We start from the raw sequence: 26,621 nt of genomic DNA on the forward strand, positions 1-26,621 counted from the left end.
AAGATCCCACATGCCACGGAGCGGCTGGGCCTGTGAGCCATGGCCGCTGAGCCTGTGCATCCGGAGCCTGTGCTCCGCAACGGGAGAGGCCACAACAGTGAGAGGCCCACGTACCACAAAAAAAAAAAAAAAAAAGTCATGTACCAAAATGTTCATTGCAGCTCTATTTACAATAGCCCGGAGATGGAAACAACCTAAGTGTTCATCATCGGATGAATGGATAAAGTAGATGTGGCACATATACAGAATGGAATATTACTCAGCCATAAAAAGAAATGAAATTGAGCTATTTGTAATGAGGTGTATAGACCTAGAGTCTGTCATACAGAGTGAAGTAAGTCAGAAAGGGAAAGACAAATACCATATGTTAACACATATATATGGAATTTAAGAAAAAAAATGTCATGAAGAACCTAGGGGTGAGACAGGAATAAAGACAGAGACCTACTAGAGAATGGATTTGAGGATATGGGGAGGGGGAAGGGTAAGCTGTGACAAAGCGAGAGAGAGACATGGACATATATACCCTACCAAACGTAAGGTAGATAGTGGAAAGCAGCCACATAGCACAGGGAGATCAGCTCGGTGCTTTGTGACCGCCTGGAGGGGTGGGATAGGGAGGGTGGGAGGGAGGGAGGGAGACGCAAGAGGGAAGAGATATGGGAACATATGTATATGTATAGCTGATTCACTTTGTTATAAGGCAGACAGTAACACACCATTGTAAACCAGTTATACTCCAATAAAGATGTAAAGGCAAGAAAAAAAAAAAAGAAAGAAAAGTAAAGCCAGCATAAGAATATATAGATTACCTCTGTGGAAGGGAAAGTAGCTTCTTAAAAAGACCTCCAAACAGAACTCAAAAAGTAAAACAATTGATGAATTTGAGTATCTCAAAACGAAGGACTTCTATTTATTGAAGGACACTATGGACATGCATTAATACACCAGGAGAAGATATTTCAAACATCTAAGCAAACAAGGATCTGTACTTAGAAATAAAAAAACTCCAAACAAAGCAATAAGAAAATAAGAAATCCAACAGCGGGGGAAAAAAATGGGCAAAGGATATGAACAGGAATCTACAAAAAGGGAAACCAAAATAAATTCTAGAATACATTAAATAATTTTAACTAATACTCAAATTCCTTAGTAACCCAGAGAAATGCAAATTATAACAATGAGACTTGAGACTGGCAAAAATTAGAAAACTGGATAAGGCCAGATACTGGTGGGGATGTGGAATGGACCCTGTGCACTGTCGGGGGCCTTGTAGCCTGGGGAAACCACTGCGTTCTGCCATCTGACAGTACTTACTCTGTCAAATCAGCAAATGTTACTGACTACGTCATGAATCATCCCTGACCAGCAATCCCACTTCCAGAGAAATTCTGAGAGAACATTAAGAGGATGTTTAATGCAAGGCTCTTAGTGTTGGCTGATAGTAGGAAATAATCAACCTGTCCATCATGGGAGTATCATGTGAGACATAAACTTCATGAATTACTATACAGCAGTGAGGACCAGCAAATTCCGTGTAAATACTGTAACATGAATGGACCTTGAAAAGCCTACAAAGATTCAAAATATCTAATGCATTCTTTTAAAAATATTAAAAATTCATTCCCACCCAAAATATCACTACATATTTTACAAGGGTACATTATAAATCCAAGGATGCAAATCAAGTACATTAGAGCAGTTACCTATGATGCCAAGGGAAATTCAAGTTAGGAATAGAGATAAAAGGGAAGAAATACATAAATAAAAGAGAGGAAAGTTGTAGGGATCGGCTGCAAACTGAGGAATATAATTAACTTCTGTAGCTGGGTAGCAGGGGATGAAAAGGAGAATGGAGGGGAGGGGGGGATAGGAAAGAAGGGACAAAAGGGAAATGAAGGTCACACTTCACATTCTTTTAAAATAGTGATGGGGTTATTCTATATCCTACTTCAGGAGTAAAGGGTTTTAACATTCACTAAACTTTTTCTTGTACTAAGACAATTCGAAACAGATGTTTGAGATTATCTTCAAATTTTCACTTGGTAATTATACTTTGGACCAACATAACTTAAAGATCTTGTAGTTTCATTAATATTTAATGTCATTTACACTTTTTACATTTTTAATCTCATATATTTTATTGATGCATTTATTTCACTGCAGTGACCTTTAAAACTACAGTTTGACTGGAATAAAATCCCTGAAATTCTTCCAAGAAATTGTGAGTGAAGCCTAAAAAAATGTATCTAGTTTTTTAAAGTCTATATTTTAATAGTGTGCCCAGATGAATCCAATTCACACATTAAAGCGCTGGAGATAATAAAGCACTTATTTGAAGTTTAAAAAAAATGTAATCAGTTTATCCTAAAGTCTCAATGTAATGTTTGAAAGTTTTTCCCAACAAACAGCATTTCAAAATATTCAGAGTACTCATTTTATTCCTATTTTTGACACAGGTTATACTATAAGAAGCTGCTCTTGTTGGGGGACTACTGTCCCATTTCATGGGCTTAATGTGCACCACTATAAGCCTAGGGAGAGAAAAAGAGAAGGAAAAGGTGAAGGGAGGAGGAGAGGTGGAGAGGGAATAAAAATATATGTATACTGGGATAATAAAAATAACAGTGCTTTCATTTATTTAAAGTTTACTATATGCTTGACAGTGTCCAGAATTTATTTAACACAAAAATAACCTTTGAGGGCTTCCCTGGTGGCACAGTGGTTGAGAGTCCGCCTGCCAATGCAGGGGACATGGGTTCGAGCCCTGGTCTGGGAAAATCCCACATGCTGCGGAGCAGCTAAGCCCGTGCACCACAGCTACTGAGCCTGTGCGTCTGGAGCCTGTGCTCCGCAAGAAGAGAAGGCTGCGACAGTGAGAGGCCCGCGCACCGTGATGAAGAGTGGCCCCTGCTCACCACAACTAGAGAAAACCCTCGCACAGAAACGAAGACCCAACACAGCCAAAAATAAATAAATAAATTCATTTTAAAAAATAATAATAACCTTTGAGGTCCATTACTATACCCATTTCATTGATGTATAAACTGAAGTTAACTTTTTAAATTGCAAAGTTAATGACAATAGAGAACCAGATCTGTTTCCAGGCATCGAAATCGCACCCTCTCAACACTGAGTCAGAATACAAAGTAGATCACATATTATAGTACTCAATATTTACACATATTTAATTGAGGGACTAGAGTACAATACGGAACCAAGATAAATTATCCAAATGAGTCATCCGCTCAGAACTAGTAGGGACAAGATACTCCAGAAACAACAAACTAAAGCTATCTAGTACCCATATTTCATAATGTATTTTCTATACTACAGAAAAATTGATGCCAAACAATATATTAAGTGTTTTACATTTCTTCGGGAACGGAATTTTAAATGTCACATTTTCTAGTTAATGCAGTGGAAAGAGAACAGAGTCTACCTATGTAAATAAATGGTTGTTGCTCAAAGATACTGGGGATTTAGGTACATTCATCAAGGACTCCTAAGTGCCCTGAAGATGCCTTACATGTGACAGAGATTTAAAAAGCATTGTTTAACAAGTACATGACTTAGTTCTTAGGACTAAGAACTTTTCAAAAAGAAAACGAAATTTTTCTTTTAAACAAAATCAGGAAGCAAAGAAGCAAGAATAACTCATATCTCAAGGGCCTTTCACACTGGTATTTAACTGCATCTAAAAGGTATCCACTTACTAAGAAACTTGACCTTAATTCACAAGGAAAGCTTCTCTTGTACTTCGTCCACAATCTGCCACAGTTCATTTTATGTTCTTTGAAAGGCAGAAAAACAATTAAATATTCCCATCTTGCGAAAGTTCTTCTAAAGAGAAAATCAAATGTGAGGCCCTTCTGGAAATGTTAAGTGATCTACAGCAATGAATCCTTCCAAAATTTTTTCAAAGCCCTCATTCAAATACAGCAGCTCTAAGTTCATAAAGTAATTCAAACTTACTGTAAAGTAACTACTGCAATTTCATAGCACTTGATATATTTCACAAAATCAATGCAGGGAGATTTGAGCCATTTTTTCAAGGATATATATTTTTTTCATTAATTTAATTTTACTTATTTTATTTTTGGGTGCATTGGGTCTTTGTTGCTGCACACGGGCTTGTCTCTGGTTGTGGCGAGGGGGCCTACTCTTTGTTGTCATGCGCAGGCTTCTCACTGCAGTGGCCTCTCTTGTTGTGGAGCACGGGCTCTAGAGCGCAGGCTCAGTAGTTGTGGCGCATGGGCTTAGTTGCTCCGCGGCATGTGGGATCTTCCTGGACCAGGGATCAAACCTGTGTCCCCTGCATTGGCAGGTGGCTTCTCAACCACTGTGTCACCAGGGAAGCCATTCAAGGATATTTTTACTTTACACTAAAAGTTTGGAGATATTTATATTCATTGATTATTAAAAAAAAGTTTAAATAATTTTATGATTAAGGCATGCATTACTCTTTGAAAAATTAGCTAATAAGATGAATGAGGGTGGGAGGGAGATGCAAGAGGGAGGAGATATGGGGATATATGTATAGCTGATTCACTTTATTATAAAGCAGAAACTAACACACCATTGTAAAGCAATTATACTCCAATAAAGATGTTAAAAAAAAAGATGAATGAATCTCTTAATATTCAAATTTTAGCTACTTAACATTCAGGCATGCAGTCATGCCTCAGGGTTATCATACCAGCATTTCCATTTCATTGGTGCAGTGAACACAGCCACCAAAATCAGCAAGGACTCCATTTTTGACTTCTGCCTTCAGCTGTAATTTATTTTTACTTTAGAACTTTAATATATGTCTTTAGTCCCTATATCAACACCAAGTTCTATGTAAAGATCTGGCAAAATTGAATCATTTAATACTGTTTTAAATAAGGTGATAAATCCTAATTTTGCTTCCTCCAATTCTCTAAGTTACTTGTTTGAAATCAGAATGCTACCCCCAAAAAAGTTTAAACATTGAAATTTGCCAGTTATCTAAGCCAGGCCAGCAGCAAAAGAAAATAAATACAGGAGTGCCTAATGTACCTGTACTGGATGAGGAAACTGTGCCTCCGAGAAAGTGACACTTAAAAGCTAACAGAGCTAAAAGTTATGTCTGCTTGGTTCCAAAGCCCTTGTTTTAATCACTATGGAACACTTGGACTTTAGATGTGTTCCAAAAATGGTGTTACTAAAGATATAAGTTAAATAAATGTCATTTTAAAATATAAAGGATAATTATGTTAAAATTTCTAACCTCAATGGAAAGGGAAAAAAGAGAAAGAAAGTAGAAGGAGGGGAAAAAAAGAGCCACTCAACTGCATGAAACTTAAGATTAATGTGAATGTGGTTTTTTTTTTCTTGTTAACCAGAATGATTTCTCATTCTATCCATTAACAAACATTGTAAGGGAGTCAACATTTGTAGCCTGGGCTTTTTACTAATTGTATGATAGTGACTCCAGGGAAATAAGAGCCCTTATAAGCCTACAAGAATTTATTTTTCCTAGTAATTATACCTTGGATTATTACAGAAATGAACATAATGTTAATTGGTTAAAAAAAAACTGCCTGGCTAAAATGTTAAGTGGAAAAAGTACACATAATTTAAAGATTATGATTCATATGATACCAGAATACATATAGTATATACACTTTTACACTCTAATTAGAGCAATTTTATAATATGCAATTATTTCTCATTTCCCTACCTTTGGTTACTTCACACGGACCTGAAAATAAGCTTATTCCTAATAAGGGAAAAAAGTATTAAAAATGAAAAGATAAAATTTAGTATCCCACTGATATGTTAACATTGTCTTGACAGCACTGTTAGTCACTACGCTATCTATGTGCATATTGTAATATCCACATATACAGTTCAGTGCAGGTGTTTTGGTTTTAACATATCTAGGGTTATTTCTTAGCATTTTACCATCTGCAATCTCTACTGTATTCTGACTAACTATGAGCCACCCCCAGGCCCACAGTTCAGTGTCTGATATCAGTGCCACGCATGGTCTGTGGAGCTGGGTCTCACCTGTGGAAGCCTTCACTCTTTAATTTCCCATCTGTGCTCAAAATTTTCCCCATTGCCTCTCCATCAAAAGAAAACAAATCTCTTTATGTTCGTTTCTGATAGCAGTGTGCTCTCTGTGAAGTTTCTGATTAACTAACCCACAGCGTTATACATGAAGACAGTAAATACAGTTGCATTTGCAAATATAATGACTGGACAAGGAGGAAGAATTTAGAAGCATCTGAGCTTTGAGGCTCTCCTCAAATCTTACCAACAGACCCTTTTTTTGGCCTATTACACTGTCAATCTAAAACACTTGGTGAATATATAACTGGTATATAGTGACCCTACTTATACAAAAGACATACCAATTCAGTAAAGACTCATCAGAAATTCCTCACATCTGGCTGATCTCTTAGCCTTTGAGGCTGTTCAACCACTACCATAGGTTGACTGTAAATTCTACAGAGTAGTTGAGTTGCTTCTGATTTCATATAAGGAACATAATAGACCCAAAGAATCTCTTAGTGTTTGTCTCTGACATATTTGGTATTTGAGTCTGGCTCAGCTCTAAAAGATGAACAACCTTTAGAAAGGGCAAGAGTTCAGGAATTCTAAACAACTCCAGGGGGAAAACAGAGAAGTGATTTTTTTTTTTTTTTTTTTTTTTTTTTTAGTTCTCTCTTTTGTTCCTTTACACTCGAATCTCATAATCTACTTTATCTCACAGTGAATCCTGTCATCATTTGGATGGGTCCCTGCCATTGAATGGCCCCAGGTTAATTTCCTATTATGTGTCACTAAAAGGAAATTTGATGTGGAAACATAAACCAAAATATCCCAAACCTAAGGTTTTAGTTCTAGCTCTGTTAACAATTAGATCTGGGTACAATGAAGTAAATTACTGGGCTCACCTATTTCTTATTAACAGTAGTAAGTAAACATGTAATATGGGCCAAACCCTGGGCTAGGGTGCTACACACACTCTGTCCCACACAGTGGTATTGCTATACTCACTATACAGATCAGCCACTTGACACTCTAAGGACGACGATAACAGCTATTCATGGTCTGGGTTAGGATTAGGACCCCCATCTACCTTACTACAAATCTGCCCTACTTACCATGCCTTTCCTCCCTAAGCATTCTATCTCTCTTTTAGTTTCTCATCTGTAAAACAGGTGTAACAATGCTTGCACAAGTTAAACTCCAGCATCACTGAGATAAATAAATAAGAAAACAGAACTCTGCAAAGTACATTACTATGGAAAAGGAATAGTATGTCATTAATAGATCATCATCCATAAAAAGCATAACCAGTTAGATACATGCTTTAACAGTATATCTCCTGTATTCAGAATCTATGGTCATGCTACTGAGGATTTCATTGCCAAGCAAATCCAGGTCAAGAAAAACAAATCTCAAAGCAACATTAAATACTCTCAAAGCCAGTTTTAAGAAGAGAAAAATAATAAAAAATCAAAGATTACATTTTATTTAAAAAAAATCAGCTCCTAAGATAAACATGCTGTATATCTCAAATATCCATCAGGACACAATGTTATACGCTATATTACATTAATATATTCAATATATTAATTTTTTTAAATTTAGTTTTTGGCTGTGTTGGGTCTTCATTACTGCTCGCAGGCTTTCTCTAGTTATTGCGAGCGGGGGCTACTCTTCATTGTGGTGCACGGGCTTCTCACTGAGGTGGCTTCTCTTGTGGAGCATGGGCTCTAGGTGCATGGGCTTCAGTAGTTGCAGTGTGCAGGCTCAGCAGTTGTGGCACACGGGCTTAGTTGCTCCTCAGCATGTGGGATCTTCCCAGACCAGGGATCGAACCCATATCCCCTGCATTGGCAGGCAGATTTTTTTTTTTTTTTTAAATACCAGCAAAGCAAAAGCAAGTTTATTTGGGAGCAGAAAACAACTGCAATTCGAGATACGCAACTATAGCAAACCACATGTGAGTCCAGCAAAGAAAGGAGAGGAAACTTTTTGTTGAGGAGAAGGGAAAGTTGGGAGGGGCTGTTATAAACAAAAAGTCCACTATAGCAGGAGTCCCCAACCCCCGGGCCATGGACTGGTACTGGTCTGTGTGGCAGGCAAATTCTTAACCACTGCACCATCAGGGAAGTCCAATATATTATTTTTTGACAGTCACTCTTAACTCAGCACCTAGTGCTGAACATGGAAAAAGTAGAGTTAATAACCAGAGAAAACAGCATTTTAAAAAGTGAAAAATGATCAGTAAAAACAAGTATCAAGAATAAAATATTTATGTGAGTAGAAAAATATTTACTTACGAATGCTAATGAGAAGAAAAATTAGCTATTAAATAAATAAATTTCTAAAAATATCAATTACTTTTCTATATGCACAAATCTTGGGCAACTATTATTTTAACGTATTTTCTTCTGTACTTTCAGCTAACTATGAACAACAGAAAAAAAGAGGGAGGTTAATTTTCTTTGCCTTTTTTGCTGCTACAGGACAAACAGATAAGGGTTCTTCAAAGGCTGTGCAGCCAGTACTTGTATGAGGCATTTTTGCATCACTTGAGAAATATTGAAACAAAGGATGATGTTATTCATTTAACAGCCTTAAACGTACAACTCAGGAAGTCTACTTCCAAACAGCGAAAGGAAGCTAGTACATAGAGGGGTAAAAGAAATAGGAAGAACCAGAAGGATGAATGCACTAAAATGACATTCTCACATCAGTTGAGCACTATGAGAAAGAGAAGGGCTGGCCCATTTTCCTGAAGCTCTAATCTTAACTGGATCTATCCATCCAAAAGAGGCCATTAAAGGCCCTTTTACACCAAACAAATCTACTGGATACATATTAGTGTTTAATAAATATTACCAACTAGAAATTATGACTAGATATGTGGTTTTAGAGGCATAAACCCCTATATTCCATCCATGAGTCCTAAGTGGTGTTGACATTCAGAGGATTTACATTTTAGGTTGATTAAAACCCACAGAGAAGCTATATTGCCCTATGAAATCATCAGGATTGGGGTTAGGATGTACTTCTTTAAGTCTAAACTTTTAACTTAAAAACCTCAAAAGTAAATATCTACTCCAGGCTCAATTTGGACATGAGCTGGGAACCAACAGCCATGATCAAAGCAAGGCAGGTCTCTGATCAAAGTACCACTTAAGACTCTTGGTTCTAGAATCGCACCACAGAGCCCAAAGGTATGGCACAGAAAAACTTTAGTGACTGTATCACCTGCCCGAAAAAACTTTCTCAAAATCATGGTCCTAAACTGTAAAAGCAAAAGAGATTTTTTAAATCTTGTGCCACTGCTTCCTAATAATAGAATTGCAAGAGCAAAAGTAATTTCAAATAGTGATTGGAGATAAGAAAAACGCACAACACATGGATTTGTACAATATCATTAATTAATACGCTCATGCTTTCTTTATGTAAACCCAGAAACTTATCTCTACTTGAAAATTGTTTTCAACACTCACATGAATATGGACCACAACATTTAGTTTTAACCACTAGAGTGAACATGACTTGAAGCTGTCCTTGGGATATATTCAGATAATATGAAAACAGACTAAGTAGAGAAATGAGATATTCTATACCAGTTTTGCAAACCACCAAAGCTTATTTGTAAAACTCAAAAAGAATAAGCCGGGCTTCCCTGGTGGCGCAGTGGTTGAGAGTCCACCTGCCGATGCAGGGCACACGGGTTCGTGCCCCGGTCCGGGAAGATCCCACATGCCGCGGAGCGGCTGGACCTGTGAGCCATGGCCGCTGAGCCTGCGTGTCCAGAGCCTGTGCTCTGCAACGGGAGAGGCCACAACAGTGAGAGGCCCGCGTACCACACATAAAAAAAACAAAACAAAAAGAATAAGCCAACTGATAAAGTAAAACCAGATATTATCTCAACATATCTCAGACCTCCTGTTCCTTCCTGGTAGTCTCGTGATACATAATTTGAGAAATTTACTCTCTTTTCCCAAGGAAAGAAAAGAGAGGAAGAGAAGAAAGAAAGTTTATCGCATTTCTTTATTATACAAACTCCCAGTTGTAATATGCAGAGCCCCAAACATTATAAGACTATAAGTTTCCTCTGCCATCCAGGGAAAGAGCTAGAAAAAAAGTTCGTTGACACCTCAGTTATCTGTTCTTGTCAAAATTTGACTCTCAACTATTGTATTGCATATCTAATCCAGTCCCTTCTTTCTAAACTTCCAATTCCTAGAGAGAAAGTTCTCCCAATTAAAATGTATGCCTACGCTACTCCCAAGAAAGATGTTAATGTTGATATTTTAATATAATACCCCATAGTGTTTTACATAGAGAAACTGAATTATGCTGTTTAAAGTGACTGAATAAATGTTCAGAGCATCAGCTAACATCATTGGGATTTAGACTCCTAAATGCAAGACACAACAAAGCCCCTAACAGAGTCCAGCCCTTGAGCAAGTTTTTTTGTTTGTTTGTTTGTGCCTGTTTCTCTCTACTATTTAATCAAGTTGGATTGTAGTGTCTTACTTGGTAAATAATATTATCATTTTTAAATCGTATCTTTTAGTGTTTGGTCCTTATTTTTTAGTAAGCACATATATGTTTCCACTAGATCCTCCTGGGTGGTAATATTCCTATGTTTAAATTAGAAATAAATTTAACACTAAACTAAAAACTAAAACTAAACAGAGGAGAGATTTCTAATTTAACACCCATATGCATAAAAATAGGGCTCACACTTTGTTTCTCCCATAGAGTTATATATAAACAGTCTTCTACATCCAAGTCTTTTTCAATAATTATACAACTTGGAACATCTCAGATTTTTCCATAATCCCTTGAGATTTAACTGGAATTTTCTTTTACTTCCACCATCACCAGTAATAGGTGTGCACATGTAATAAGGGTAAAACTAAAAAACATGTGTGTTTGTCTTCTTGAAAATCGGCTATATCTGTGACATTATCTGAAAGTTTATATTACAGCAGAAAACAAATATACATTACCCTTCTGTGTTTTATAAGGGTCAAATACCTGTAATTTGATTTTGCTTAAGACAGTGCTCCAATATACTTTTTAGCTTACTTAGGCAACTTGGTTCTCTTGTGGAAGGAGAATTTAAAATTTCAAAAATATCTTATATGTCATAAACAAACAACTCTATTCTCAAACTCTAACTTCTAACGTAGCTAACCCATTCCTTAATAGATGCTATATTGAAGGATATTTCTTAGGTGTTTCTCTTTCCGACAGTACAGTGAAACTCTTATGTTCAGAGATTGCCTCCTAGTACAGAAAACATGCTAGACAGAAATTACAAAATATTTGTTAATGAATGTATTAATTGATGGGAAAGCAAGGGCAATCCCTAAGCTTAGAAACTGCTTGAAAGCAGGAATCTAGAAGGTTAAACGGTTCTGAAGATGGTATTCACCTTGCGTACATCTGTGAAACTAAGAGGAAAAGGGCTTGGGGTTTAGTCGGTTTCAAAAGGGAGGTCAGATTGGAGAAGCCAAACAAACTCAAACCCCCTGAAGGGAAGTGCCACTCACTCAGGGACATGGATGAAAAACAAATTTAGAAGAATATAAATTTGATAAAACATTATAAGTAATTTTGGGGCTTATTCCAGGAATGCAAAGTAGGTTCAACATTAGAAAATCTATTAATATAAATCATTAACATAAATAGATTGAGTGGAGAAAATCACTATCATTATCAACATTAATTCCTAAAAAGAAATTTTAGACTAGAAATAAGAGGAAAATTCTACTGATAAAAGCTGTCTACTGAAAAACCTATAAAGTACACATAATTAATGGTGAAATATTTAAAACATTCTTTCTTAAACAAGAATAAGACAAAAATCCTGCTGTCATCACTCTTGTTTGAGATTGTAATGGGGGTTCTAGCATAAAATAAGAGAACACAAATGAAAGAAACAAAACTGTGAAATAAGAAGAGGTATGGGGGAGGTCATCAACTGTTCTGGTAATAGCTTTCTCTTAATCTGCAAAATGCATGTTTTAGTAGTATCCTTTAAGTGGTTCAAATATGAGGTATGTGTATATATTTCTCAATGAATGAAATATTTCACATATGTTTAATTTAAAAAAAAAAAAAGGCAAAGAGGGCTTCCCTGGTGGCGCAGTGGTTGAGACTCTGCCTGCCTGCCGATGCAGGGGACACGGGTTCGTGCCCCGGTCTGGGAAGATCCCATATGCTGCGGAGCGGCTGGGCCCGTGAGCCATGGCTGCTGAGCCTGCGCGTCCCGAGCCTGTGCTCCGCAACGGGAGAGGCCACAACAGTGACAGGCCCGTGTACCGCAAAAAAAAAAAAAAGGCAAAGAAATGTTACAGCATTTTAAGAATCAAATACAAAACTAATACGGAAATCAGAATAAAGTAACTTTACACTTATTTTAATTATATGTGAGTTTCAGTTCCTTTGAAATATAACCACTGGTAAATATATTCAATCTAAGGCAACACTAATTTTAGGTTTGAGGGTTTTCAAAAACCCTTAAAGATTCTAAAAGTTCTGTTATGGATAATCCCAAAGAAACAGCAGTACGTCACCTACTTCACTGGTAATACACTGTAGGACCATTTTCACTGAGTCTGTTGTGGTCTGTTTTTTTTGTTTGTTTGTTTTCTTCTTCCCTATACAACTGTACTTGCAGCCATTAGAGCTGGAACCAAAGAAAAGATTTATGTGTTATTCCATTCTTAAAGGCAAGGAAACCACATGCCTTTGAACTACTGTGACTTACTCTATCTCAACTGAGAAACAACCGTAATTCAGTTCCTCAAGAATCAAATGTTTAAAAGGGGCCTTAACAATTTAGCAGATTTACTTGTTTAAATCCTTTGGTTGAGCCAAGGAGACATTTTCATTTTACTCTTGTCAGTCCCATTATTTTATATTTCTTTTTTCTACTCAGGAGAGACGAATTGAGAAGAAACACTGAATTTCTTTACCCTCTGGAAACCTGATTCCACTTTACATTGTTTTTCTCTCAATCAGCCTTTTAGGGGGCTTTTTGCTAGCTATCGCCTATCATATCTGTTAAAAATGAAAATCTGTATTTTACAGCTTTTTAACTCAGGCCAGCCAATCTGATAAGATATTATACTGTTTTTCCTTCCTGACTTAACTGCTTCATGTTATTTTTCGTAAAAATCTGTACCTCTTTTGAAAATTTTTCATCTTCAGAAGTAATATGACAAATTAGATAAGAAATATAATAAGATTTATTACACAATCTCAAAGCTAGCTGGTGAATTGCAATTTACCATAGTTAAAGAAGACAGTCAATTAGAGGTAATCAAAAACTTAGACCATAAAATCCACAAGGAATTAGTCAAGTTTCACATGACTCAGAGGTTTAGATTGCACTTAAATTATGAATTGTTTTCTTCATAAAATGATATTCCTTCCACATACTTGTTTCTTGAAATCTGCAACCATGTGAGGTTGAAATTGAAGTGTCAATTTTACAGAAATCCAGGAAAAAAGAGAAGTTGTCAAATGTTGCATGGCTGAAACAACTATTTAGTTTCTGTTTTTCTATATCTAAATGGGCAATATTTGTCATTTGCATAAGGAGGCGTCGAATATAGGATGTGTGAGTAATCACCCTTAGAGTTTCAAATACATGCATCATTATATACACATCTTTTTTTTTTTTTTTTTTTTGCGGTACGCGGGCCTCTCACTGTTGTGGCCTCTCCCGTTGCAGAGCACAGGCTCCGGACGCGCAGGCTCAGCGGCCATGGCTCACGGGCCCAGCTGCTCTGCAGCCTGTGGGATCTTCCCGGACCGGGGCACGAACCCACGTCCCCTGCATCGGCAGGCGGACTCTCAACCACTGTGCCACCAGGGAAGCCCTATACACATCTTTTGTGTCTATCATTTCACATATTTACATTAGAAAAAGGCATTAAAATAAATGTTTTCTTAAATTTTCCTTGGATGAACCCTGCTTCATTGTTCCTAATTATTTTAAGAAATTGTTTCCAACAATTAAAAAGCATAGTCATGTTCTCTAAAGCAAATTGATATAGAGTTAATTAACCAACCATTCTAAAGAGCTGATTTGATTTTTAATCTATAACTTGAAAAAATGTAAATGCCTTTTAGCACACCAGCTATGCTGCCTATATGTTATCATTCTTTCTTATGTGTATGTGCCCACTGATCTGTTTATCTATAATAACTTTGTTAGTCTCTGCTTATGACCTTAATCACTAAGGAAGTCAGTGAGTAGGTGGTTTTAGGGAAGACTGGTGAAGAGTTTGAGACGTGGACAAATCACCCAGTTGGAGAAGTCCCACATAGATAGGAAGTCACGGGGAAGGTAACTTAGAAATTCAATGACACACTTACTGACCCCACACTATATCCCAGGTAGTGGTCTAGATTCTACAGAGAAAGGAAAATGAAGGCAGTCTTTGGACAGAACCTTGCAGAATGAATCAGTTTGGGGAGGAGGCAAAACCATACAAGAGACAGTTGTGGAAAATGAGAGAGAGTCAAAACCGTGTAGTGGCCTTGAAAGCCAGAGAGCAGAAATCAGTGATGCCAAAATCTGTAAGAGCCAAAGACACATGGGGATTTAGATAAGGCCAGAGGCCAAGAAGGAAAGTGATCATACATTGAACCACCTTGTAATGAATTAAGAAATGCTTGTTTCAAGCAAATGTTAATCAATACAGTTTATAAAAAATGGTGCTTGAAACACACACTTCGAAAAAAAAACCTTTTAAATATTATGTGGCTTGCTCATTAAAGCAGTCATCAAAGAAAATTTCCTTTTTCCTAAGCACAAAAATGCAAAGAGTTATTGTGAAATCAGCAAACTATGGTAATCAACTATGTCTAGTATTTTCCTGACATTATCAACCACATAATGAGGCAGGACTTGTAGTTTACATAGTCCAAATCAGCTATCATTTCTCCACTATCCAGATTTAAACCATAAATTAGCCACACAGTCACTATGACAGGCTCTACCCGTCATCATTTGCATCCAATCAGTTAATGACTGGCAGCTGTCTGCAGGACCAATTACTGAAGGCAGCAGCTTTCATGTATAATGCTTCATGAGGCTTAAAATCATATTCTGTTAAAGTACACGGAAGACTGAAGTACTCCAAAATTTGCAAAGGCTTTCAAAGGAGGGAAAGAAAAACTAACTCAATGAAATAACTGTAATCTCAGACAACCTTACATAAGACTGTCTTTAAAGGGTTTCTAATCTTTGGCTAGGCTCAAATAACATCAGACTTAGAAAAATCTACCTTAAGGAAGATTACGACCAGTCTCATAACTGCTAAAGAAGTCACTGTAGCCAGAACTATATTTATTAGCATGTTATAAACAGAAAAAAATCAGGAACCTAGATTTTAAAAGTTTTGCCTTGTATCAAAATGGAAGCGTATGTCACACAAGGCACTCGTGGAGTCCAAAACTAACTCCATTCCCAATTCTATCCCTCTTATTATGGAGCGTGCCTCAGTACCTGGTATATCAACAGCGAATTTTACGCTTTCACTTCCTTTAATGAATGTACATTTTATCTCTAAACAGGTTCTCTAAACTCTTTCAGGAGAAGGATTATGACTAAAGTTTATTCGTCAGTGTATTCGTTACTGAATGCCCTCTCTCTACCAGGCACTGTCCTAGTCGCTACATATATAGCATTAAAAAAATGCCAAACTCCCTGCCTTCTGTGTCGTGCATTTTAATGGACACTGACAATGCATTCAAACAATAAACACAGAAACATGGAAAATACAGTATGTCAAATGGTCCTAAGTTTTATGGGAAAAACAAAGTATGGAAAGAGGATAGGGAATGCTAGACAAGGCAGAAGCAGAGGGGTAGTTGCAATTTTTCAAAAGGTAGACAGTTTTACGTAAAGGACCTTACTGATAATGCAACACGGGACTGGAGACCTAGAGGAGGTGAGGGAGATAGAGGTGAGACTGTCCTGGGAAAAACATTCCAAGAAGAAGCAATGACAAGTGCCAAAGCCCTGAGGCACAGGCTTATCTGGAATAGAAAAGGCACATCAAAGGGGGCCAGTAGGGCTGGAGTGAAGCAAGTGAAGGCAAGGCTGGGAGATGTACAGTGTCAAGTCTCTATTGTGTGCTTTGACTTTGGGAGAAATGGGTACCAGTAGAGGACTGGGGGCAGTGAACACCATACTCTGGCTTACGTTTCAAAGGAATCATTAGGGCTACTGATGACAGGCAGATGCTAAGGATGGAAAAATGGAAGCAGGAGTTCAGCTCAGACATGTAAAAAGCTTGGAACTCATCACTCCCATTCTTACAACAAGAATACACTAAAGGAACTGCAAAACCAATGGCTTTTCTTGGGGACTTCCCTGATGGCACAGTGGTTAAGAATCTTCCCGCCAATGCAGAGGACATGGGTTCGATCCCCGGTCCGGGAAGATTACACATGTCGTGGAGCAACTAAGCCTGTGTGCCACAACTACTGCGCCTGTGCTCTAGAGCCTGCATGCCACAACTACTGAAGCCTGCGTGCCTAGAGCCCGTGCTCCGCAACAAGAGAAGCCACCACAATGAGAAGCCCACGCACCACAACGAAGAGTAGCCCCCGCTCACCACAACTAGAGAAACCTCGCGTGCAGCAACGAAGACCCAACACAGCCAAAAAATAAATAAATAAAATAAAAATTTTTTAAAAAATGATAAAGGAACTGCAAAACCAAAGGCTTTTCTTGGAACCATCAGTGAATTGAGGTCACTGGGCAAACCATCACCAGGAAATCTGGAGAGACTGGAAAATCCAGTCATGCAGAGATGAGATTACCTGGAGCAGAAACTGATAGGAACAAGTAACTGGCGATTTTGAGAGGAGTTGCTGGAAGCTGAGTTGTAGAAGAGCTTCAGTAAGAGGGAGAAACTCCTGGAGGCCACGGTCTTAGGGGCCTCTACTCTTTTGTGGGTTTTACCTCCAAGGACCCCCATTCTCACATTGAAGAGCCAAGAAACAGGCCTTCCTGGCTCTACAAGAGGAGGAGAAATATAAATTTTATGAAATAAGCCCTGATCCTCCTCCATAACAAAGGTCTACTCTCCAGGGGAGTGGCCTTACCCAGATCAGTGGGGGACAGTCACCCCTATCACTCCCATCCCCTCTGGCCTTCCTGTCCCAACTAGGAGACACAGGGAAAGCTAAGAAACTCTCATAAAGGTTACAGCCCAGAGGCACCAGGATTTAATCACTAAATAAGAGGACACTTCCCTTCTCCTACATTTAACCAACACACTTACAGGGCCTCATGATAAAAGTGGTGAATTTACAGCAGAAAGAGATGCAAAATACAGACTCTGAGTTCTTGGGGAAGCCCAAAGACAACAGGGGAGACAAGCACAAGGACACCAGGGAAATACAATGCCTCTGGCACCTACAGCTACAGCAAACATTAAACCCACGCCCAACTCAGAGCCAGATTAACATTAAAACTCACATTAAGCTTATTTACCTAAGTTCCTATTACCTGATACATCATGTCCGACTTTCACAAAAGCATGCTAAAAGGCAAGAAAATAGAAGCAAGGAGATTACTTTAGAGGTTTTTAGTAATAACCTGATGAAAAATGATGGTGACTTTGGCCATGATGTTAGCAGTGGAGGTGGTAAAATGTGGTCAAGTTCTGGATGTACTTTTGAAGAGACAGCAGAGAGGATTTGCTGATGAAATGGAGGTAGGGTACAAGAGAAAAAGAGGAGGTATGGATGACTCCTAAGTGTTGGTCAGAGCTTTTGAGAAAATGGAGTTGCCACCAACTGAGATGGTAAATGCTGTAAGTAAAGCAGCTGGCTGGGGCGCAGGTTGGGGAGGGGGCACTATTCAGGAATTCAATTTCTGATGTCTCAAAAGATTTATACTATTGGTCAGCTGTGTACTCATTTAACTAATAAAATTTGGAGTACCTAAATACTATAGCACTTCTTAAGTACTAAGAAGGAGACATGGAAATATATCAGAAACCAAAGACATGCTTAATAATTGTTTTACTGAGTGAATGGATGAATGAAGAAATGATCAGTCATCTTAACCATGTCACCAAAATAACTTCAGCAAAATCGGAATCGTAAGTGTCAGCAGTACAGTAGCTAATGCTGGAAAATATCTAGGAGTCTACGAAATGCTTTTGCTTAGTCTGGGACAGAGACTGCTAATTACACTAGCATCTCAGTATCTGCCCTCCCCTTCCTCAAGAGTAATAAAATTTGGCTGGGTGCTTAGCTTCCCAAAATAAAGATAACATTTCTCAGCCTTCCTTGTAGCTAGGTGTGGCCAATAGTCTGGGAGCAAGCATGGTGTGGCAATTTCTGTGATATGGTCTTAAAGAGAATGGGAACACCCACCATTTGCCCTTTCTCTCCCTCTTCCTGTTAGCTGAAGTGCTGATGTGATGCTGAGGCATCTTGGACCACTTGGACAGGGTGACACTACTGAGATGGCAAAGGAACAAAAGCAAAGGAGCACGGATCCAGAAAACCCATGGCGCCATCTTATCAGCGCTGGACGGCACAGGCTTAGATTGTTACATGAAAGAATAAAGTTTCTATCTTATTTAAGCCACTGTTATCTTGGCTCTTTGTTACAGTAGCTTAACCTGAAACTTAACCAATACATTTAACAAATCCTTACAACAACCCTGTGATGAAATTAATATGCTGGGGTTTTCTTTTAATTCCTGACTGTGTATCTCTTTCAAACAGCAGGAAGATAAACTAGCAACATAGCCTTGTTTTATATACTTACATGTACCAGTGAAGAAAAACTAGCTGAAAAGCATTCTGTGAGAACTGATTGCAACAATTTTTACAGCAAGATTGGGGTTCAGGCATTCAATAAACTGTGCAGCACTCACTACCTAAAAAGCTACATGGTAAGATTTTTCCAAGAGAATTGAGAAATTCTATGCTCTGTATTAGCTCAATTTTAATGTTTCTACTCCCATTAAAATCTCTGCAATCTATTAAGCATTATAAGTACCAACAATTAGTCCCTTGGCTGAAAGAAATGAATAGTGGTTCACTGAACTCTTGACTTAATTGGTAATCGATAGGGGTGTCAGAGTTGTTTCTGGGGCACCCAGATCTTTGGATATATATATATATCCTGATACATATCAGCAGGCCATTCCATTCATTAGGAACAGTTTCACACATTCAGTATTTGAATAACTGGTACAGAAATGTGTTGGAAAAAGTGGAAAAAGCCCAGTTCAAATGCTATGCAAGCAACCATAATTTGAAGGATAAAACACTAAAAAAATGCCTTATGAAGAACAAGACTCTGTGGCACTATTTACTATGATATATTTCTACACTTAAAATGCACACTTATTTTCATTCAACTGCTCTAGCTTCTCTCATCATTCATTGCCTAAACCAGACAGATCACTGAATTAACAGCTTTTAACTATTCATTTATGCTTTAAAGGCTACTTTCTACTCAAGCAATAGATTCTGAGATTTACTAAAACAATTTTTTAAATCAAAAGCAGTAATGAAAAATATGTTCCATCTTCTCCTTGTATAGTGAAAAGTTTATTTCCTTAATTGACTTAAGGACTTTCAAATAAGAATATGCGAACTGCTTGGCAATACCCAGATTATTTAGTCTCTGCAAAGCTAAGGGTGACTCACACTTGCACGCACACACACTGATACCTATAGACACCATGTCAAGGTTCAGAGGTGGCTTTACCTCCAAATCTTTTAAAGGTATCAGTGTAAGCCTTGTGGTGTTTCCTCAGGCAGTGCTTGGAAAACAGAAGAGCTAAACTATACTTATGTGGGATAACCTGACTCTCATGGCATGATGAAAAGAGATGGTGTGCGTACCAGTATTTTAGAATGCGGAAACCAAGCCTTTTTCTAAATTCTTACAACCGTCAGTATTTTTACACAATAGGAGCTCTAATTCCTCTGGACAAGTATACTCAGAAACATAGGAAAACACTTCCCTATTCCAAATATGGAATGCTGGATGTTTCTAAAATAATGGTACTGCTCCCTCGCTTAAAAAAAAACAAAAATTATAGGGCTTCCCTGGTGGCGCAGTGGTTGTGAGTCCGCCTGCCGATGCAGGGGACACAGGTTCGTGCCCCGGCCCCGGAGGATCCCACATGCCGCGGAGCGCCTGGGCCCGTGAGCCATGGCCGCTGAGCCTGCGCATCGGGAGCCTGTGCTCCGCAGCGGGAGAGGCCACAGTAGAGAGAGGCCCGCGTACCGAAAAAAAAAAAAAAAAATTATAAGTATTGAGTAACAGAACCTCTTCTTCCTTAATACTGCGTGTTTTAAGGCAAGAAGCAAAGATAGAAAAAGGCAGAAACCGTAAACCGTCCAGGCAAAAGCAGAAAATAAGACATTACCTTTAGCTGGGTTCACTTTTATCCCTGACCTGTACAGCACCTCCTCATTCTGCCACTCTCCGTTCCGGATCGCCGTCTTGAGTCCGTAGAAAACAATTAACGTAGCTGCAGCATAAAAAATCAAGCTCTTGAGAAAGCGCTTTCGGACTTTGACGTAAAGGGCTCTCGCACCCACTGTAACAAGGAGGCAGAAGCCCATGCTAGGAATATACAGGACTCGCTCGGCAATTACAAAGCCGACGTAGAAAAACAGGTTCGTGGCAGGAACGAAGGGTATGATTAACAAAGATAAAGACAAAACAACAATGTTCTCTGTAGAAGGAAGCCGTGTTCTCTGCGACACGTGATTTTTAATGCCATTTTCTACTTTGGATGGAAAGCTGGGCTTAATCTCGGAGTTCCGGTACTCCGCCTCTGAATGGCAGCTATGTCCATTGGCATTCTGCTTGCCATTGGTTACAAATTTCCCGCTGCATTCTCTTTCTACGCTTGGGCTCTTCAAACCATAGTAGGCAAGGAGGAGGAGTCCAGTATAGAAGGCCACGGTGTGTAGGTTTCTCCAATCACAAATTGTTTTGAGCAGAGGCACGGCATCCATGGACCAATCAAAACTGAGGGTATCTGGGCAGAGCAACAGCCAAAGGTTCTTGGTCGGCAAGTAGAAGAAGGTGAGTGTGCGAGCCAGGAGGCTATCCGAGTCAGCAGCAGGGTTGTCAGAGTTGGAAAAGCTTGGTGGTTTGTTTCCCATCCAGTATAAACGGGCACCCAAAAGGGAAGTTCCCCAGAAAGTTAACAAACTAATGCTGAGAAAAAGAGACAAGTTCTTCCTCTGAAACCAAAAGAGAGGGGGAAAAAAAATTAAGATCATCATCAAGACAACATAGGAATACAACACTTAGAGATGAAACATACTTTGAATGGATAACTAAAAACAGAGCATTAGGTTTCAAATATGTGACTTCGTTTCCATCTCCTTTAAATGTGCTTACAGATATTGTAAGCTTAAAAAAAAATGGACTATGGAATTCTACTCTGCATATAAATTTTTTTTTTTTTTTTTTTTTTTTTTTTTTTTTTGCGGTACGCAGGCTTCTCACTGCTGTGGCACCTCCCGTTGCGGAGCACAGGCTCCGGATGCACAGGCCCAGCGGCCATGGCTCACGGGCCCAGCCACTCCGCGGCACGTGGGATCTCCCCGGAGCGGGGCACAAACCCGTGTCCCCTGCATCGGCAGGCGGACTCTCAACCACTGCACCACCAGGGAAGCCCTCTGCATATAACTTTTGATGAGTATCTTTTCTTCTTGTTCCTCTCTAAATATCAATAACCAAAACTTCAATTTCTTGACCTCTATAAAACGGGTTGAATACATTTCCCTCTCGAAACAGGTGTCAGGTCAAAATAAGACTACAAAGTGGAAGTACTTAGCACTGTATATGGGATATAGTAGACATCTAATAAATGTCTTCTTTCATTTTATAGTTTAGATTCTGGGGAAAACAAAGAGCAGACATGCCAAAATATATGGAGTATGACAGGATTCTGCATGGCTCAATCGCATTTAGCAACAGGTATCCCTGCTTTTCAAAAGTTCACTTTATGCCACCTTGCTTTTACAAAAGACCTAAATTAGTACCTATTTTCATTAACAACAACAAACAGGCAAAGAGGATTTTCACTTTTACAGAAAAGGTGAAAAGTGGAAATAGGTTCAGCATGTGTTTCTGCAGGGAGCCATCTACAGAGGCAGTGCGTACCCCAGTGAGTGGCACCACCAAGCTCCTTCCCCGGGAGCTATACTCAGTCAGCATCGAGCTGCCATAGCTTTAAACTGTTTCTGTGAGCATTTGCACTTTATCTTGATTTATCTGGTACTTCCCTTAGCAAGATGTGCCCTCAGGTAATAGCTTATTTGCTTTAAGCCATTTCGGCTTACGAAAGGTTTCACAGCAACAATCTACTTTCGGATAGTAAAAACCACGGTATGTCTATGCCAGTCCCCATTTAATTGTCTTGAATCTCCTTGCAGAATTTATAAACTGGGTTTTCATCTGCTACCCTGTGCTCTCAGTGACATCAGTGACAATAAACATCTAATAAGACTCCTCGTGAATCCTAAAATTTTCATGTCGATAACTTTTTTAAAATAAAATGACTTTAATAATGGACTTATTTCAAGAGAAAGACAGAAAATTGTGAGAGGAAGGCCAAAGGGCATCCCTGTTAATGAGAAATTTCTGGCAAACTCTTTCAACCTGAATAAGAATTTAGTGACCTCAAATAATTTAAGTCCTGAAGAAGCAGTGGGGAAGGGGGAAGGATGGACACCATATCCCAACTTTAATGATCCACTGCTAATGTGATCTCTTACTGCACACATTCTGGCACTATATAAAACTATCTTCCTCAAAGACATTCAGAAATGTGCTTGGAACCATGCAAAGAATATGCCAAATATTTAGTTTAAAAAACAATCTATAAAAGGCAACAAAAGCAAATATAAACAAGTGGGACTACATCAAACCAAAAAGCTTCTGCACAGCAAAGGAAACCATCAAACAAAATAAAAAGGCCACCTACTGAATAGAAGATAATACTTGCAGGTCATGTGTCTGGTAAGGGGTTAATATACAAAATATATAAAGAACTCATATAACTTAATAGAAAAAAACAACAATCTGGTTAAAAAATGGACAGTGGATTTGAACAGACATTTTTCCAGGGAAGATATACAGATGACCAATAGGTATAGGAAAAGGTGCTCAACATCACTAATCCTCAGGGAAATGCAAATCAAAACCACAATGAGATATCACCTCACACCTGTTAGAATGGCTATCGTCAACAAGACAAGAAATAGCAAGTGTTGGCAAGGAAGTGACGAAAAAGGAACACTTTTGCAGTATTGGTGGGAATGTAAAGTGGTGCAGCCACTGTGGAAAACATTTTTGAGGCTCTTCAAAGAATTAAGAATAGAACTACCATATGATTCAGTAATTCCATTTCTGGGTATTTATCCAAAGAAAACTAAACCACTATCTTGAAAAGATACCTGCACACCCATGATCACTGTTCACTGCAGCACTATTTACAATAGCCAAGACATAGAAACAACCCAAATGTCCATCAATGGATGAATGGATAAAGAAAATATGGCACATATACACAATGGAATATTATTCAACCATAAAAAAGAAAAGCCTGCCAATTGCAACAACACAGATAGACCCTGAAGGCATTACGCTAAGTGAAATAAATCAGACAAAGGGCAAATATTGTATGATCTCACTTATAGGTGGAATATTAAAAAAAAAAAAAGCAAAAAACTGAGCTCATAGATTAAAGAAAACAGATTGGTGGTTGCCAGAGGCAGGGGTTGGGGGGATGGACAAAATGGTTGAAGGGATATAGGTGGTCAAAAGGTAAAAACGTCCAGTTATAAGATAAGTAAGTCATGGGGATGTAATGTATAGCACGGTGACTGTAGTTAACACTGTATTGCAAATTTGAAAGTTGCGAAGAGAATAAACTTTAAATGTTGTTGTCACAAGAAAAAAACATAAATTTGTGTGTCTGTGGCGATGGCTGTTAACTAAACTTACTGTGGTATTCATTTTGCAATATATACATGTATCAAATCATCATGTAGTATACCTAAAACTAATACAATGTTAAATGTCAATTATACCCCCCCGAAAAGAAAAAAACCTTAGTCCACAAAACAATATATTTTGAGCATGTACAAGTTCTATTAAAACAGTGTCTGTATTACACTGTCACTGGCCTCTCCTCTGACTCTCTCTTGTTCACCCCACCTCTAATTGCTGGAAGTCACAGAACTCATCATGGACCATCTGCTCCACCTCTACTCTGAACCAAATAATCTCAGCAAGGATCGTGATTTTAAAATTTATTAGGAAATACTAATGACACCACCTTAACTTTCCTTCATCTCCATGGTCATTTATCCAATTGCCTGTTGGGCACAGTCATAGACACCTTAGGTACCTCAGACTCAAGATGCCCAAAATAGAAACTGTTCATTAATATCGTATCACAGTAACACTAAATTCACAGAATTAACTGCCTCAGTGTTTTAAAAACATCTGTGGCAGACTTCTGCTCAAAATTAATTCATGTAATGTTATATGGAATTTTTAATGGTTGGGGGAGTAATATGTTCATTCATCACCAAGCTTTCAATTTCAGGTCTGCCCTATCAATATGCAATATTTGAAGACTAATTTTCATCTAAGAATAACTTTTGCAAACTATTCTTTTGCTCCCCTGAAATTCTACCTAGCAAAAGTCCTAAAATTTCTTGATTTTAGGGAAAAAAACGCATAAAACCATATGTTTAAAGTTGTAATAACTTGTTGGATCAATCACGAAACTGAGTATTCTTAGATTATGCAAGAGAGAAACACATCATTTGACAAAGACAAATGAGGCCAGGTATCAAGGTATCATAAAGGAGACAGATCTTGGAAAACAATTCAACTTTGAATTTGTACCAAAGTCCATTTTGTAACTAAGTATTAACCAAGTGTTCTAGGTGTAATTAGGGCCATTCTATTACAGAATCTTCTGGTGGGGGTAAGCAGAGAGGATGAGCACAAGGAAGAAGGCATTACAAAAAACAAGCTGTAATCAGAAGAAAAGCAAGGGAGTAAGAGAACCTTGGGGAAGGAAATTAATCAGGTTTCTTTGCTGGTGTGAAACTCCAGAAGAAGTTAGCCTTAATAAAATTACATAATTCTATGATTCCTAAATATAGAAATGTCATAAGGCAAACCTACCTTATCCATTAATTTTTAATAAATGCATCATTATATTAAATTTTAATAAATTTCTATCAAAATAAAACAAGATTTAAGATATGATAAAATCATTCTAGTTTAATAATGCTGGAAGAGTATTTAAATATACTAAACTACAAAATAAAAATGTGAGTAATGAAAACTATTCAACGATAAATACTATATAAGAAGGTTGGGCTTCCCTGGTGGCGCAGTGGTTGAGAATCTGCCTGCTAATGCAGGGGACCCAGGTTCGAGCCTTGGGCTGGGAGGATCCCACATGCCGCAGAGCAACTAGGCCCGTGAGCCACAACTACTGAGCCTGCGCGTCTGGAGCCTGTGCTCCACAACAAGAGAGGCCGCGATAGTGAGAGGCCCACGCACCGCGATGAAGAGTGGCCCCCACTTGCCACAACTGGAGGAAGCCCTCGCACAGAAACGAAGACCCAACACAGCAAAAATAAATTAATTAATTAATAAACTCCTACCCCCAACATCTTCTTAACAAAAAAAAAAAAAAAAAGAAGGCTAAGTGCTGAGAAAATGAGAAAAATGAAAAAGCATAAAAATAAAACACTAGCATGAAGTACTTTACATTTTAAAACATTTTCACATACAGTCTCTGATTTAAACAACTGACATAATAACTAAGATCAAGAGACATAAAGGTTGTGAACTGAGATGCTGCATACACTCATTATGCCATAATGGTGAAGTCTACAAGGGCTAAATAAATTACATTATTAAAGGAAAACTGAGCTAACAGGTAAAAGAAAATTGATGTTTAAATGTTTAAAGTAGAAGAGTTTCTAAAGCCTTGTGATAGGCTGATACTTTAAAAAAGTGTTAGCCAAAGTTTGAAATTGCAACTTTCAAGTCTCTTTAATGCCTTCTCGCAGAATTTTGTTTAAAATTATCACCTATAAAAATGGGATTCTGATAAAACCAAATCTCTCTTCTAACCTCACATTCAGTATTCCTGTGGAGATGGCCTTAAAAGGTGAAAAAAAAAAAGCATGAAAAGATTTTATTTATTAATTTTAATCCTTACGTTCTGATTTATGGATTAAATCAAATTAACAATTTTTAATTGAGCTACAACTAGGAGCCAAGTGACCATACAATTAGCCTCAGCATTTCTGCATTGTTTTGTTCTTGGCTTGGTGCGTCAAATTGATTCAACACAGTTATTTCAAAGATAAGGCATGAGAGTTCTGATGAACTGCCACCATAGACTTGAAAGTCAAAACTAGTAAAAACCACATATAGAAGATGAATTCCAAAGTCTGGGAAATTTAAACATGATCTAAGTATAACCTTTGATTGGGAGCATTAGAAAACGATTGAAATTTAATAGCAAAAGCATAATCAGTTCATTCAA

At 38.1% G+C, this 26,621-nt stretch overlaps 1 protein-coding gene across 3 annotated transcripts in view; it reads right to left on the minus strand.

Annotated features, from left to right (window-relative positions):
- TMTC2 (transmembrane O-mannosyltransferase targeting cadherins 2) overlaps nucleotides 1-26,621 on the minus strand; it is a 423,341-nt gene that overhangs the window by 188,092 nt on the left and 208,628 nt on the right. For all 3 annotated transcript variants that reach the window (XM_060112322.1, XM_060112321.1, XM_060112324.1), the window contains one exon: nucleotides 20,442-21,270. In XM_060112322.1, the coding sequence (XP_059968305.1) occupies nucleotides 20,442-21,270 (829 nt within the window). The remainder of the gene's footprint in view (nucleotides 1-20,441; nucleotides 21,271-26,621) is intronic.

Source organism: Mesoplodon densirostris, chromosome 11 (assembly GCF_025265405.1).
Source record: "Mesoplodon densirostris isolate mMesDen1 chromosome 11, mMesDen1 primary haplotype, whole genome shotgun sequence".
Taxonomy (NCBI): Eukaryota; Metazoa; Chordata; class Mammalia; order Artiodactyla; family Ziphiidae; genus Mesoplodon; species Mesoplodon densirostris.